The sequence below is a fragment of the Epargyreus clarus genome, unplaced genomic scaffold, assembly GCF_041222505.1.
Source record: "Epargyreus clarus isolate Ecla_fem2 unplaced genomic scaffold, WU_Ecla_fem_2.2 ptg000031l, whole genome shotgun sequence".
Lineage (NCBI taxonomy): Eukaryota > Metazoa > Arthropoda > Insecta > Lepidoptera > Hesperiidae > Epargyreus > Epargyreus clarus.
The window spans coordinates 7,607,893-7,623,006 of record NW_027332236.1 but is presented as its reverse complement, the minus strand read 5'-3'; the positions used below and the strand labels follow the sequence as shown (position 1 = coordinate 7,623,006).

Genomic DNA, 15,114 nt, shown 5'->3' with positions numbered 1-15,114 from the left:
AAATGTGTTATAAACGAATCACGCACTCGAAGATTTGTATGGAACCATAAACAATTGATTATTCTATCCAATTGTTGGACAAAATAATGACACACAAGAATATCAATTAATGAGTGAAACTCAAGTTACAGGTTACAGTTCCATAGTAAAGGAAAATTAACATAAAATAACACTTACAAGTACAGTTCGGTCCATCTCAGTTCGTACGGTTTCTTCATATGAGTAATCTTGAGGGACATTCCAAGGTTCTGGCTCTGGCTCTGGTTCTGGCTCTGGCTCAGGTTCCGGATTATCTGGACTGGTATCTTCTACCGGTTTGGCTTCCTCCGTCTCTGGGGCCGTCCACGGCGAGCGTGGGGTATTCGTGTCAATTAAATCCGGCGGCGTGGTTGCTGGTGCCGGTGACGCAGCACTGTCGGCTGCTTGCGTATTTGTAGCAGTGGTTAAGTTGAAAGCTTGCAAATTGTGGAACGCCGCTGTTGGCAACCGAACGTGACGGACACCCGGACGAGCCAGCATGGGTTTCAAACCCGCAGGACCGATAAGACGTTGCAAAAGAAGAGCATTAGTCGCTCCATTCTCTCCACCGCCCACTGTAAGTATTTTGGGGCCGCGATTCGTGACAATCGCGATCTGTTGACCACTTTTTACCATCGATACAGGTAGAATATAATTAGCCGGCATGAGTACAGCCGTTGCCGGTTTCCCGGGTGCTCCTCGAGTAACAGCAAGCGTTGGACCGTCGGTTACTAAGACATTCCGTGGCACTTGTGGTCTCTGTTGTGTTACAGATGGATCTTGATCAAATGACAGTTTTTTGGCTACTTTTCGTGGACTACCCTGGGGAGAATGCGTTTCAAGACAGGTTTCACTGCAATCCCCTTGGGACGTGCCACAACTGCTGTCTTCGGATCCCATTGTTCGACAATTATCATCTAAGGGACTGGAATCACGCCCACTACGACGTGACCCGCTCTTCTTACGTTTTGAACCCCCAGGGGGTGCTGCCTGTAAATTTGTTCTTCTACGCGGCGCCGGTTTATCCTTATCCGGTGAATTCTCTACCTGCTCCTTATATTCTGCTAATATATAAAGTATTCTTTGAGTAGTTTGTTCATCTTCCATAGGCTTTTGGTTAGAAGGCTTTGGAGGAACAGGATTGATTTTAAATTGTGGATGATGTGATTTTGGTCTGGACTTCGATTTAGAGCTCACTTTAATCGGTTTATGATGACTTTGTGGAGTGTGAGTTTCATTTGTTGTTTCCGAGGTGACGGTATGTGACACATGCGCGGTAGGTACATGTGACGATGATGTCGGCGATTCTACGATACCCGATGAGTCTGGCGAACGTGCAAATGAAGTCGTCGCTGTTGATGAAACCACAGTTGACTTTCTGTTTATGTATGCTACATTTACTGACTGGTTATTTCCAATAGAATAGAGCACTTGTTGCGTTGTCTCTGGAGTTGTAGAACTTGATGCATTATCGGTAGTATCTGTTGACGTAGACGGAGTGTGCGACCTTGGGAATTCACTGGGCGGAGCAGCGTTAGGTTGCACAGTGCTTCTTTCTTTTACCTGTTCTAGAACCATGTCAAATTCTCGAAGTTGTTCAAGTGTAGATGAACTCATTTGAGATTCAGGAGACGTTTGGGTGTCAGTGCCAACCTTCATTTCTCGATTAGTTTGCGTCTGAGGAAGTCTAATCGGCTGTTGTCCAAGCGTCGGAGCAGCAGTAAGAACTAATTGCTGGTACACGGGCTGATTCGCACCACCTATGACGTTACGTTGTATCTGGAAGAACGACGGCCGAACTACCCTACCACCAGTGACCATTTGTGTATTTTTACTTAACATTGGCAACTTAATACGCATTTGCGTTAACATTGGTGGTGGTTGTGAGTTTTGACCGGATTCACTTGAAACTCCAGCAGAATTATTACTTTCATCCGTTGCTATTTCCGCATTTGAACCAACTGGACTCTGTGGTACAATTTTTATAATAGATTGTTCTATTTCACTGCGACTTCCAAATTTTACATCAGACTTTTGCTTTTGAACAGAATCGTCTACCCGATCAGTATTAGGTACAGTTATTAAGTTTATGGTTTGACCACCGCCTAGATTAACCGGGATTTGACGCGTATATATTACTCCACCGTGCATGGTTTGGATGTTCATAGGTGTAATAGCCTGCTTTATTTGCTGAACAAGGTTTTGTTGCGCTTGCGATGTTTGATTAGCCGTTTTACGCAACAATAAAGGTGGACTACCAAGTGTACGAACATTATCGCCAATTTGTAGAGAATGATCAGGCTGACAATCATTCTCTATACTGGTTTCCACGGATGATAAATGCGTATTTTCAACAATTTCGTTAGTTTTTTGATTTTCTTCTTGAAATACAGGCTTACCAAATGCTTGGTTAAACTTAGGAAGGCTTGTAGACTTTTCTATATTTATTTTACTAGAATTTTGTATGAATTTCGCATAGTTTTCTTCATAAACCGAGCGGGACTTAATTTCCGGAGGTAGAACAGGAGGCTCTTTTACAGGAGGCTCTCTGTTTATATTTTGATCTTGACATTCAGGTTTTGTTGGTGCCGATGTGGTTGGTTCAATCGGATGTAACCTTACCACCATGCTTCTTTGATGGGTATTTAATTGAATTCCCTTGGCATCAGTAGATTTACAGACAAATTGTACCATTTTTTGCTCATTTGATCCTTGAACATTTGCGAGATTCGTTAATAGGTTTACTCTCTTCAGTAACTGAGTCGTATTATTTACCTTTTGATTACCAGTATTAACAATATGTAACAATTGATTGCCTCCCTGTGACAAACCAGCGTCAACTAAAGATAAGTTATTGTAAGAGTTCGGGTTATGTACTGGTGAACCATTGGAAGTCGATGTAACCGATCCACTTTTGCTTTGTACTATGTGCAGAACTGGGGTTGGATTAGGAGGGTTAACCATCGATGGTTGCGTATTGTCAGGCGATGAGAGCTGATTTATAGTACTATTCTTATCATGGACAATATGTAAAATTTGCGATGCAACTGAAACTGGCGGATTGTTTTCAGTTTCTGCAGATTGATTTAAAGACTGAGGTAAAATTTGAGCTAACGCCTGTTGTAGCGCCAAAGCAGTTATGGTAGATCTTTGATAACTATTATCGTCTGTATTTGAACATACACTGCGAGGGAGTGTATTAGACAAGTCAATAGCTGTATCTGACATTGACTCCGACGTGGTTGTAATACCCGCGGCATTCATTGCATGAGCAAGTTGATCGGGTTTTTCATGTACGCCATTTTGTTGATGGTGTTGCGGAAGTGGATATGAGTCAGCCGGTTCACTATTATCCAGATCGTTGCCTAATGGCTCAAAAACTATTTTCACATCGGGCTCGTCCTTAACCGGTTCTTCTAAGTTATTTTCATCATATGTATATTCATTTTCATTCGAAATTTGTTCTGACTGAAATTCCGTATAATCTCTATTATCATAATAGCTTTGTTCATCCATGTTGTCTTCAGGCACTTCATCTAATACTTCAATTTTGACCTCCGTTTCAATAGTAATATTATCATTACTAATTGGTGAATTAGAAATCTGGGATCCTGATAAAAGGGCTTGATGATTGTCATAGTCCGGCATCAAAGGTAATGATATATCGGCCGTTGTTAATTCTGTGTATTCAGCCTTAGAACCAGGTTGCATATCGTCATTTGAAGCATTATCTACCGAACATTGTGCAGGACTGGCATCAGAAACTTGAGTGACACGAGGATCGCAGGTCACGGGGTTTTGTGCTGCAGCGCTTACAGGCAATTGCCCCACTTGTACAACCTGAACAATACTTTCTGTAAATGGAGGTTCAAAAAAGTTTGTACTATTGATATCACAAAGAAAATCTACCATGCTGTCGTAAAAATTATTTGGATTTGACTCAATTTTATCAGACTTAACATAATTATTCATCAAACTGTTTCTCAATTTCTCCGTAGTTTCTCTAAAAAAAGTTTTAACCTTATTCCTAAGTCTGATATACGAATAGCATCTGTCTATTTTTTGTAATTCATCGTGTCTTGAAGATAATATTTCGTGCAAATCGCAAGTTTGCTTATTTACGGACAGTAAAAACGGCTGAGATTGTTTTACGTCCGACAGAGTCGCAGCCGAAAATTTTGTACTTTCTCCGCCATCTTTCCAATTTTGAATGACTCTGCCGGACCCCTCACCAAAACCCATACTGAAATTTGTTTCATTAATTTCTTCGACCGAAGCTTCCTCTTCCTCATAATTGGCTGAAATTTCTTCAGCTAAAGTTTGTCTCGCTGGATCTGGTAACATTTTCGGCAATTTGTCCATAAATAAGTTGGTATCAGTGTCTGTTATTTTGATTGTAGGTAAATGAGACTGTTTTATAGGCCAATTTTCTAACATCGTATGCACATCCTCAATCTGTATCAAATGATAATCTTTTGAGTATGAAAATTTAATCGAACTGCAATAACTAGAAAGTTTTTGAAATTCTTTACTGTAAGCACAATCACACATAGCAGCCACAGTAATTTTAGGGTAATCGATGTTTTTCCCCTTTCGGTACTTTTTCTGGTTTATTTTCCCGTCTAGACCTTCAATTTTTCGTTTTAAGCATTTTCTTGCTTTATCAGTGAAACTTTCTTTTGGTAAGTAATTTACTTCGAAACCTGTTTTAGAATATGTGGCTTTGGGTTTAGTAACAAGAAGATCTATATTTTCTACTAATTTAGTTGTTACTTGTGATACTAAAGATTGGTTTTGAGTATCGTAAATATTTGGGCTTGTGTTATCCTCAACGTTCTCACTGTTATCCTTTTTAATTGGAGTAAACATCTCAGAATTTATTATCGGAAACACGTAACAAGTTCCGACAATTGGGTCTTCTATAATAGAACCCTTTAATACAATATTAGAATCATTCTCGTATAAAAGTGTTATATTTTTAGGACCGGAAGAGTCCTCAAAGTTCATATCTTTTTGGTCATCTTTGGTCGCGCATTTTACCACACTAGTCAAGTAATTGCATTCATGATCTTCAAACCCACCACTTTCATCATCCATTTCTTTTTGTTTTTCTGTATGGTGAGTTATTTTACGTTCCTTAAAATCAAAGTTTGTCGTGATTTTGTTCAAATTCTCTTCACTGTTATTTTGTGGTATAACTATTTTTTCATTATCAATGTACTCTTTAGTAATACGATTCTTAGGTTGGTCATAACCAGAGCCATTGCTACTCTCACCGCAACTTAGAAGTTCGCTCTTGGTGTTATCTTTACTAAAGTCTGATAAATCATTATTCTTATCACAATTATTTTCCAAGAGTTGTTGTTTTACTGTATCACAATTTTCATGTTGCTCTTCGTCCGGATCTACAGACTTGTGTGATCTTAGAATGGAATTTTCTACGTCAATACTCTTATTATCGATTGTATCATTGGATGTCGCAGTACAGGGGTAGTCCTTATTTTGATCAAAACCAATTGTTTCACCCATGTCTCTTTTACAGACGTCTAAATCATTATTTTGAACCTCGTGAACTTGTTTTTCTGTACTAGGACAAATCTTATCCTCTTGAGCAACGAAATCCGTAATAGTTTCGTTGGAAAATTTCACATAGTTTGGAGTTAAAATTACATTGTCATTATTAGACGGCATATTACAGGTTTTATCTCGGCTCTTATCGCAACTGGACATATTGTTTAAGATATTACTTTCGCCATGTTCATGTGTATCATTATGTATGTTACAATCGTTTTCCAGATTTTGTATTTCAGTATCGGGAATTGTTTCATGTCTTTCGTCAAAATTGTCGATTTCGACCAAATATTTTTCGCAGTTTTTGCCAATGCTCTTACTCCTAGAGTCTGTTATTTTCAGTACAATATTATCGTCAATGGGGGAATTGTCTTCATCACAATCCTGCTCATTTAGGTCATCAGAACTGAGAATTGAACATTCGGGTCCAGATTTTTCTGAATCTACAATAGGATTTATAGGCACAGTTTCAGTTTTATCAATATCTCGTATTTCATTACTGTCGACATTTATGTATTGTTGAACAGGTAATGTTTCATCAATATATCTGGTACTAGTTATATTATCATCTGATTTCAAAACAGGTTCCATTTGTTGTTCTAAACCGTCTTGTTCAGATTTCGAGTCCAAAGCCACACTAGTTACAGGCAAACAGTCATCATCATTTTCAACGAAATTGCTCTTCATTTGTGTACAATTTAGGTCATCCGTTCCCATGTCTTTACAAAACAAATTATCTTGAGCGACAGGCTTTAATATTGTGTTACCCACGTCCATTACGGCCTTATCTGAATAAGCATGAATGTTACTATGATTTTCGGAGTTTGTATCCATATGTCTGTCCAATCCACTGTCTTCGTCCTGTGAATTACGATTTAAACAAATAAGGTCATCTGTATATATCATATCAGATGTCTGTGTGTCATCACTCTTTGGCAATTTATTTTGATGTGAACCTAGTATTTCATTGCACGACTCAGAATCTAAGTTATGTATTTGATCCTCATCATTCATACGATCAGTTATAATTGTATACGAATAATTACCTTGCTTTACTACTATTTCTTCATTATGTCCAGAAGAATCATGGTCTAACACACAATCTGTTTCTTTACATATCTCTTCAGGTTCATTTATGGAATCATTACTGATGCGGACAGACTGAGAGATCATATCTTGTTCAATGGTATTTTCATTACACGTTTTGGTAACATAGTTTTCAATATACTGTCTATCATTTTCTCTAAGATTCAAATCGACTAAATTATCATCTTGCATCCTGTTCTTTTCAATATTTAAGTCAATATCTTTCTCTATATTTAGACTATAATCTTCTTCACCAATTATCTCTTCTCTCTTCTCTTCATCTTGTTTCAAAACTTCCTCTCTGTCGACATCTTGTACATCTCCATTTTTCATCTCAGATAATTCCGATGTATCAGGATTGATTTCCTGATTAGAATCTAGGGTACTAAACAAATATTTTTCATTATTATCACAACTCTTTATATTCGAAATTGAAGAGTTTATATGAGTTTCCTGATTAAAATTTTGGTGTGATTCTATACTATCACTAGCTTCATTAGAGCATTCAGTGTGATTCAATTTTAGAATTTTCCTCTCATTCGGTGTATCTTCAGATGTACTATTGGATTTCCTTTTAAGATTATTAATGAAGGTTACATTCATATTGTTCGAATTTCTCAATTTGTTAGACTTTACATGTTTTAAGTCAATAGTATTTTCTAAGTAATCTAAAGTTAAATTAAGAAGACTAGGCACCAAATGAATATTTTGTTTTTCTGATACTTCTGTAGTCTTGTCGTCAACCAAACAATCGGTAATACTCTTGTCAAGGTCACTTTCACAGTCCGTTGAAACGTCATCAGAAACGATATTGTCGCATTCTGACCTCGTCAAACAATGAAGTTCTAATTTTGTCATATACCAATCCGAATGACATTTTTCAAAATCTTTATAATTTCCATAATCCTCCTTTTCAGAAGTTTCACATTTACCCTCGATTATTTTACTGTTAATAATGCAACCTTTGGATTGTAGCGGTTTAACAGAATGATCTTCCAGACTGAAATCATTCAGAATGGAAAATGACGAACTGCGTTTTAAATTAGACGGAGAAATATCATTTTCCGTAACAACTGTACTTTTAACTTCGTCACCATTGATTCTTTTAATATCTTCAACATTTTCACTTTCCAATTCAGATAAGACTTCCGCTTGTTTCGTTCGAGACTTCGCTTGTATTAGTCCGTCACATCTTTTTAAGGATACAAAACATCCTTTACTTATCTGTAAAAGCTGGTACTTCTTTACTAAATCGTCGCATTTTTTTATTTTGAGTTGACATTTTTTGGTCGATGGTTCTTTATGTTTTAATTCTGATTCATTTTTACATTCAGTTCCGTTGCTATTAGTGTCAGTACTTTTTTGAGATTCGTGATCTAAATTCTTATCATCATCATCATCATCATTACTACACGGTTCTTTCGATATAATGTCTTTGCTGATATTATCCGACGATTCATTATAAGCTTCGTCGACAGACAATAATGTTTCTGTCATATCAACGTCATCCTTCTCATCGACGCACAAATCTTTTAGTAAAGTTTCTTTTAATTCTTTAATGTTCTTTTTAATTTCATTAGATATTATGTCTTCGTGTATTGTCTTAGCAGTATCTAAAGAATCATTAGAAGAATCATCGATTTCTATAATTTCTTCATTTTTATCTACAGATAACGCACATGATTGAAATGAGTCTTGTTCTTTCAATATTATGTGTTCGCTAGTACACGTGTTACCTGTGCTATCTTTTATGTCGTTTTTATTTTCCATCTCCGCGGAAGAGTTACTTTCTGAGATTTGGCATCTTTGTAATTTCACAACACATTTTTGGGAAAACTTGTATTGATGTCTATTGAATATGTCCTCTTTCATAGTTCCTATTTTATATTTGCCGAACTCAGTTTTAAACGCTTGTGATTCAGTGTCTTCTTCGTCGTCACTAATCAAATTAATAGTTCCAAGGTATTTTCTTTGCGGGTAAATTAATTGTGTTCTAATATTATTAGCAGCTTTAGTACCAACTTGATTAATGTTTAATACACAACAAGCATCACCAGGTATATTATTTATTAGTCTGGACCATATTAACGGATCTTCAAATAACACGTCAATATCGATGTCTAACTTCCCCGAGATGGTAACTTTGAAAGAATTTCCATTTGGTAATCTAATACTCACGTACTTTTTCGATGGATCGTCACCTGCCTTTGGCTGCACCTCCATAATCTTAACGTTACTTTTGATATATTCATTTAGTTTATGTTTATCTAACATCTCAAGCGGTGAGTTCTTTGCATGTTGTCTTGATGATATACATTTATTGTTATCTCCAACAAACGTAGTTATATTATAATATGTTTTCTTCTTAGGGTTTAACGGTTCACTTCCCTGTGAACTTTTTGTAATATTCTGATTATCATTATCTTCACTAACACTTGGGGAGACATCGTTTAAAAAGATAACGTCCTCGTTCATATTATCGGTAGTTTTAGAAGGTATTGTATTAGAAACTACTTTATCATTTTGCAAGTTTTCTGTTTTCTTTTGCAATGTTGTTTGTACTTCATCTGAAGTTTTAATTTTACGATTTACATTAGGACAAGCCTTCGTAATTATTTCATTGATATTATTTAAAATATTATCTTGATTACTAGCACAGTCGTTTTTGTTATTAGATATAATAGAGTTATTTTTAATTTGGAAATCCATTGCTTTTCCTCTAAATACATTGCAATGATAGTCGTCTTTCTTAATTTCATCTTGAATATCAGATGTTTTTAAATTATCAATGAAAAGAGAACTGCTTTTAGGTATTATTGATCCTAGAATTTGTTCTTCTATATCGAGATTGAGTTTAAACTCAGGTGTAGTGTTTTCTAGTACATTCGGATATTCCTTTACTTGAGCTACTACATCTTTATTTGTCAGTTTATTCATTTTCGATTTTTTCTTCTTCGTCAAGCGTTTTTTAATTTTACTTAACGTTTTTTCTTTCTTCTTATTTTTACTTTTCTTTATTTTTAGCCTGACCTTGGTTTTAACAATTTTTTTGCCAATAGTTTGGATTTCTTGGGGTAATTCTGAGTTACCTCTAAACTTATTAAGTGATCGTAGTTTAATACGTTCACACTCTGTTGTATCGGTTACGCTGTTCTGTTTTAAACCATCGTTAATGTTATTCTCATTCAACCCATCATTGCATAATGCTTGCACATCTTTATTTTCTTTCTGGTCGTCGTTTTTGTTGATAGCATTCATCGCAATGTCTTTTGTTTGATTATATTCAATGGAACTTGATTTAAAATCCAAAGCAATTACTTCTGATATAGAATCTTTTGTGGTGCTCTCATTTAAACCACCGTCTTTATTTGTCTCATTCGGAGTCTTGATGAGTATCTTCTGGATTTTTTTATTTTTTTTCTGATCTATTAAAGTGTAATTCGTTGTGATATCTTCTGCGGGACGACATGGGATCGAACTTGATTTTACACCCAATGTTATTATTGCTTCTGGTTTGGTATTACTCGTGTGGTTCTCTTGTAAACCATCGCATATTTTTCTCTCCTTTGAATTAATGATGTGCTCAGATTGCAAATTTGTATCTTTTAAGTTGTGGTTGAATATTAACAAATCATTAATTTTATTACCAATATCCACTGTAATATTATTTGGAGGTTGTTTTACATTCATTGGCGATTTCAAGCCGATAGCTGTTATAGCTTGTGATTTAGAATGTGGATGTGTTACGCTCGCGTCTGGTACAATCTGTTTTTCTTTAGTTTCTGGGACTATCTTAATAACATGTATTGGAGTATAAGTTAATGGAATCGGTTTAGTGTGACTGAATACATGAACTTGCCTATTCAGTATGGCTGTTCTTTTCTTGTTTATAAACTCTTCTCTAGTTTTCAAGAAATCTTTTTTTATTTCATCTTCACTTGCAATTCTTAGGCCGGATTTTTTGGAATTTAGTTTTTCTGATGAGTTTATTGTATGTTTCTCTTGAACCTCAGATAGTACTTTCCTTTCAGAATTCTTATTTGAAGAACTCACGTTTATCTTTACATCCATCTTAGGATTAGGATTATGGTCCACAACGTTCTTTACAGCAGGTTCTTGATTTATGGAATGTGACTGCATGTTCGTAATTGTATTATTAATTTTATTCTGTTCTAATTCATTATTATGAGGTCTACATTCTGCAGAACTAGGTTTTTCAAAAGTCGGATTGCTGGTGAAGCTTGCATTGACGGTCGTAGCGAGCTGAGGCGCATTGTTACAAGAGTTACTAACTGGCATTGCAGTATTCTGAGTAACTGGAATAGTTATGGTGTTACCAACAATAAGTGGGTTGATAATAGGAGCAGCAAACTGGGTGCCGTACAAAGATATATTAGGCGCAGCGTTGACAGCTACGTATGCACTCGAATTTACACTACACATAGTGGGGTTCATACTTTGTGGTATTTGATGAACTTGCACTGTTGGTACTTGCTCATAAATAATTTCTGGGCGGATCAGGACCACGTTCTGTACAGCTGGTTGTTGCGTGATTGTAGTGTAAACATTTCCAGTATTTTGATTTATTGTCGTTGGCGGGCAAAATCTGTTGTTTATAATGTTCTGATTGCAATTCATATTATTTTGCTGAACATAGCTTGGCATATGAATATTATTAGACGTTCTCGAAGAATCCACGGTTGCAAGTTGAGGTTTTGCTTGATTTAAATGATCATTTGCTGACGTCATAACATTTGCGGCATGGTGAGATATATTAGACTTTGTCTGCTGCATTCTGACTTGAGTTTTTCTATTATCCGGAGTGTACATAGTATTATGTAGCGGTTTATTCTTTATGATGTTCTTAGTCTCAAAACTAGTCGGAACGGATGCTGCGAGCGGTCCGTTTGCGTGTAATAATTTATTATCCATAACATTCGCATTTTCATAACTATTTGGAACTGGTGCTACAATTGTCGATTGCATTTGCAACAACGGAATCGTTTGTTTATTTGACTTGTTCTCATTTTGAGAACCATTCAAAACATGTGATGAATCGAAAAGCCGAGTTGCCTCGTTAGGTGTTGATTTGCTCACATTAGTTTTTTCTTTACTTGCTTTTGGCACAATATCAGGCGAGGCAAAGTTTTCTTCATCTGAAGATAATTCTCCGATCTCTTGCCTTAAGTCATCGTCCATTAATTCCTCTAAAACATCATAATCTGAGGATGGTATATTAGATGCTTGCTGCACAATACTATTCAATTCTCTATCCAATGCTTCTATGGACAATTTTGATTCTGGAAGCTTGAGTCTTTTTATAATTACAGGTTGATTGACTTTTTTTGCTGAACTTTGATCATTTTTACATAATGGTTTGTCTATCACAGATGAGGTATTATTGACTGTAGTTGACAGATTGTTTCTTAAAAGTGTGACGTTGTTGACTGCCGATGAAGAGTTACTATTCAATACAACAGTGTTACTAAGTTTTCGCTGGTTAACATGTAAATTATGTTTTTCACTATTCCCATTGTTTCCTGGATTTTCACGTTTTCGGTTTATAGTGTTGGGTATAGTAATGTTGGATTGTAGATTTCTGCTTGACTCAACATTACGTAGTCTTTGCTCCCGTAAACTGTTACTTGATGTTTGATTTGAATTTTTCTTGAGCACCATATCAAGCGCATTTTGACCCCGACTTGGGGTTTTATGAGATAACAGAGCATTCAGTACTTTTTCCCAATCTTGTGGTTCAGAGTTATTTTCATCTTTTGGATTTTGTGGAAATTCTTTGGTATTTCCGGCGCTATTTTTATGCCGGATATTAGATGTCGCAGGTTTTTCAGTCGTCTGTACGATATTTGGGGTCCGTGGCTGGGGAGCGGCTACATTTTGTATCGGAACTTGTAGATCCTGATTTGGTCGATTATATATTGGACAACCCTGTAAATTATTATGAATGTCCTCAACACTTCGTTGGCCTTGGGTTTGTAGAGATACAGGAGAAGACGTACTACCGCCATAACCTTTAGGCAGGTTTGCAGCACCTTTATTGATGACTCCTTCAGACCTTATTTGGGGCCTTGATATATTCAATTTATTTTGCTGCCGTAATAAAAGTCTGAGTTGGTCTTGATCGCTCTCTGTTAGCATTGTGGTTCTTGGTGGCGAAATATTGTTAGTCGGTTGTGTCGTCATCGTATTTGGTTGTACAAGTTTGTCTTCGGCTTGTTCTGTTTTCTTTATAACACTTTGATTAGAGTTTAACATTCTTGTAAGATGCGGATTGTTATTCGCAGAATATACCTTCCTTTGCGGCGTTTTTTCTACCTTCCTTATTGTGGTGTTTTCAAAGCGAGATAACAATGGATCAATTTTGTAGTTTATATAACATTTGTCGCCTACAAATTGAGCATTAGAAGACTTTTGCGATTTGTTTTGCGTTACTTGATCGTAGTTTTGTTTGGCAACGCTTTCTCCTTGTTTATTTTTATGCATATAATTAAGACGAGCAAAAGTATTAGGTGCATTTTCGACTTTCTTGGGTTGTTTTATCTGTTTGGAACAATAATTTACAGGGGTGGAAGGTGGCACATATTTCTGAATTTTAAGTCCAGTTACTTCCTTGCTCACGCCTGCATTTATTGAGCGATGCAATTCCTTCAAAAAGTCATGTAAATTACTTTGATCTGTATTTGCAGCATTTTGCCAAGGAGGGTTTGGCTTCATGTTAGATTGGTGAACTAGTTTTGATGTTATGTCATTATTAGTAACTTTCACGGATTCACTCTGATTAGGTGCTGTAAAAATTTTATTGTCAACTTTATTCAAATGTGTATTTACAGGTCTAATTAATTTAACGGATTTTGTATTTGACACTTCGTTATTCAGTCCTGTTTCTGATTTCTTCATAGGATTTTTCATCGGGAATGACTCCAATCCTACGTTGGTACTTTTATTCAATAAATTATCAACGCCACTTTTTAAAATGTTTAATTGCTCGCTTTGTTCTTTATTTATGTATATTTTCGGAATGCTTGGAACTGATATGGCCTTTGGACACCCAGATTGAATCGATCGTGATCCGCTTTCTGTGCTATTGGGCAATTCATATTTATTTGGCATTTTCTTGTTCAAGATGCTGCGATTATATTGTGGTTGTACAGCCATCTTCGTTGTGCTCGTTAGATCAGTCGCGCTCTTTTGCTTCCTAAATTCTATGAGCCGTTTAATACTTAGCTTTACTTTACTCTGGGGCAAGCTTAGACTAGCCCGAGAAGGGGAGCGCGAAACATCACTGATATTTCGCATTGATAATGGAGTAGCTGATAACGGTCGTGTCTGTTCATGAATGTTTGTATTGCTTCTATTAGGTTTGACTGTGTAATTGGAAGCATGTACAGCATTTTGATTTAAACCTCTATTTGAAAAGGTTGCTTTGTCTAATCCAAACGCGTTCGTTTGTTCGCTAGTTTTAGGCGTGTACTTTTCAGGCGACTTAATTTCATCCATAGAGAAGAGACCGTCGAATAATACATCGGGATCATTGCCATCTGTATGCATGGACGCTATCGACGACTTTCCTTGACTATCGTAATCACTGTCAGTTATAAATAATTGATTATTGAATTCAGTCTCCACATCCACTCTCGTTTGCTCTTGAGTATTCAGGGCAGGTCGCCTTATAACCTTTTTGCCTATCAGGCGCGATAACGCACTCGACGTTGGTATTTTCTTTTGCGGATCCTTTTTTTTTTTTTTCTTTCGTTCTTTCTTTTGTTTAGTTTGTGGTTTGTCAGGATCTATTGTAAGAGGATCACAGTCTTCACTAACTTTTAGTTTTTCTTTATCTTTCCTAACTCTCGCCTTGCTCGTGCTCCGTTCTCTCGGCTGTTTCTCCTTTTTCTTTCGTTCCTTGCTACCATCTTTCCTTCGCTCTTTGGACCTTTCCTTACTGCCTTCACTGCTATGAGATCGAGGCTTTGGCTTAGGTACGCTCTGGCTAAGCGGATCTGTTTCTTCATCTCCAGAAGTATCTGACAGTCGCCTTACTTTCTTCTTTCGTCTTGGTATGGGAATTAAAGCTTCATCATCAGTAGTATAACAGCTTTCAGTTCTCTCCAAATCTGTGGGTGCATCTTCCCATATCTCTTCCGGATCTTGTAATTCCACCAAATGTTCGTATCCTGTTCAGAAATCATTCTTTTGTACATTTTAAATGAATTATATTGAAGAGTGAATAAATTAATTTTGGTGTTATATTTAAAGATAGCTTTCAATTTTAGTATTTTTTTTTATAATATAGGAGTAGCAGACGAGCATGCAGTCCACCTGATGGTAAATGGCTACTGCCGCCCGCGGACATCTGTAATCAACCCCAGATAGGATTAGATATACCAACCTGAGGTCGGCCACAGATGCGCCGCTACCCCTTAG

At 36.5% G+C, this 15,114-nt stretch overlaps 1 protein-coding gene across 1 annotated transcript in view; it reads right to left on the bottom strand.

The window, feature by feature from the left end:
- The window catches only part of LOC140754678 (uncharacterized), a 35,095-nt gene that overhangs the window by 6,625 nt on the left and 13,356 nt on the right, over positions 1 to 15,114 (bottom strand). The window contains exon 12 of the mRNA XM_073089718.1: positions 178 to 14,864. Coding sequence (XP_072945819.1) covers positions 178 to 14,864 — 14,687 coding nt within the window. The remainder of the gene's footprint in view (positions 1 to 177; positions 14,865 to 15,114) is intronic.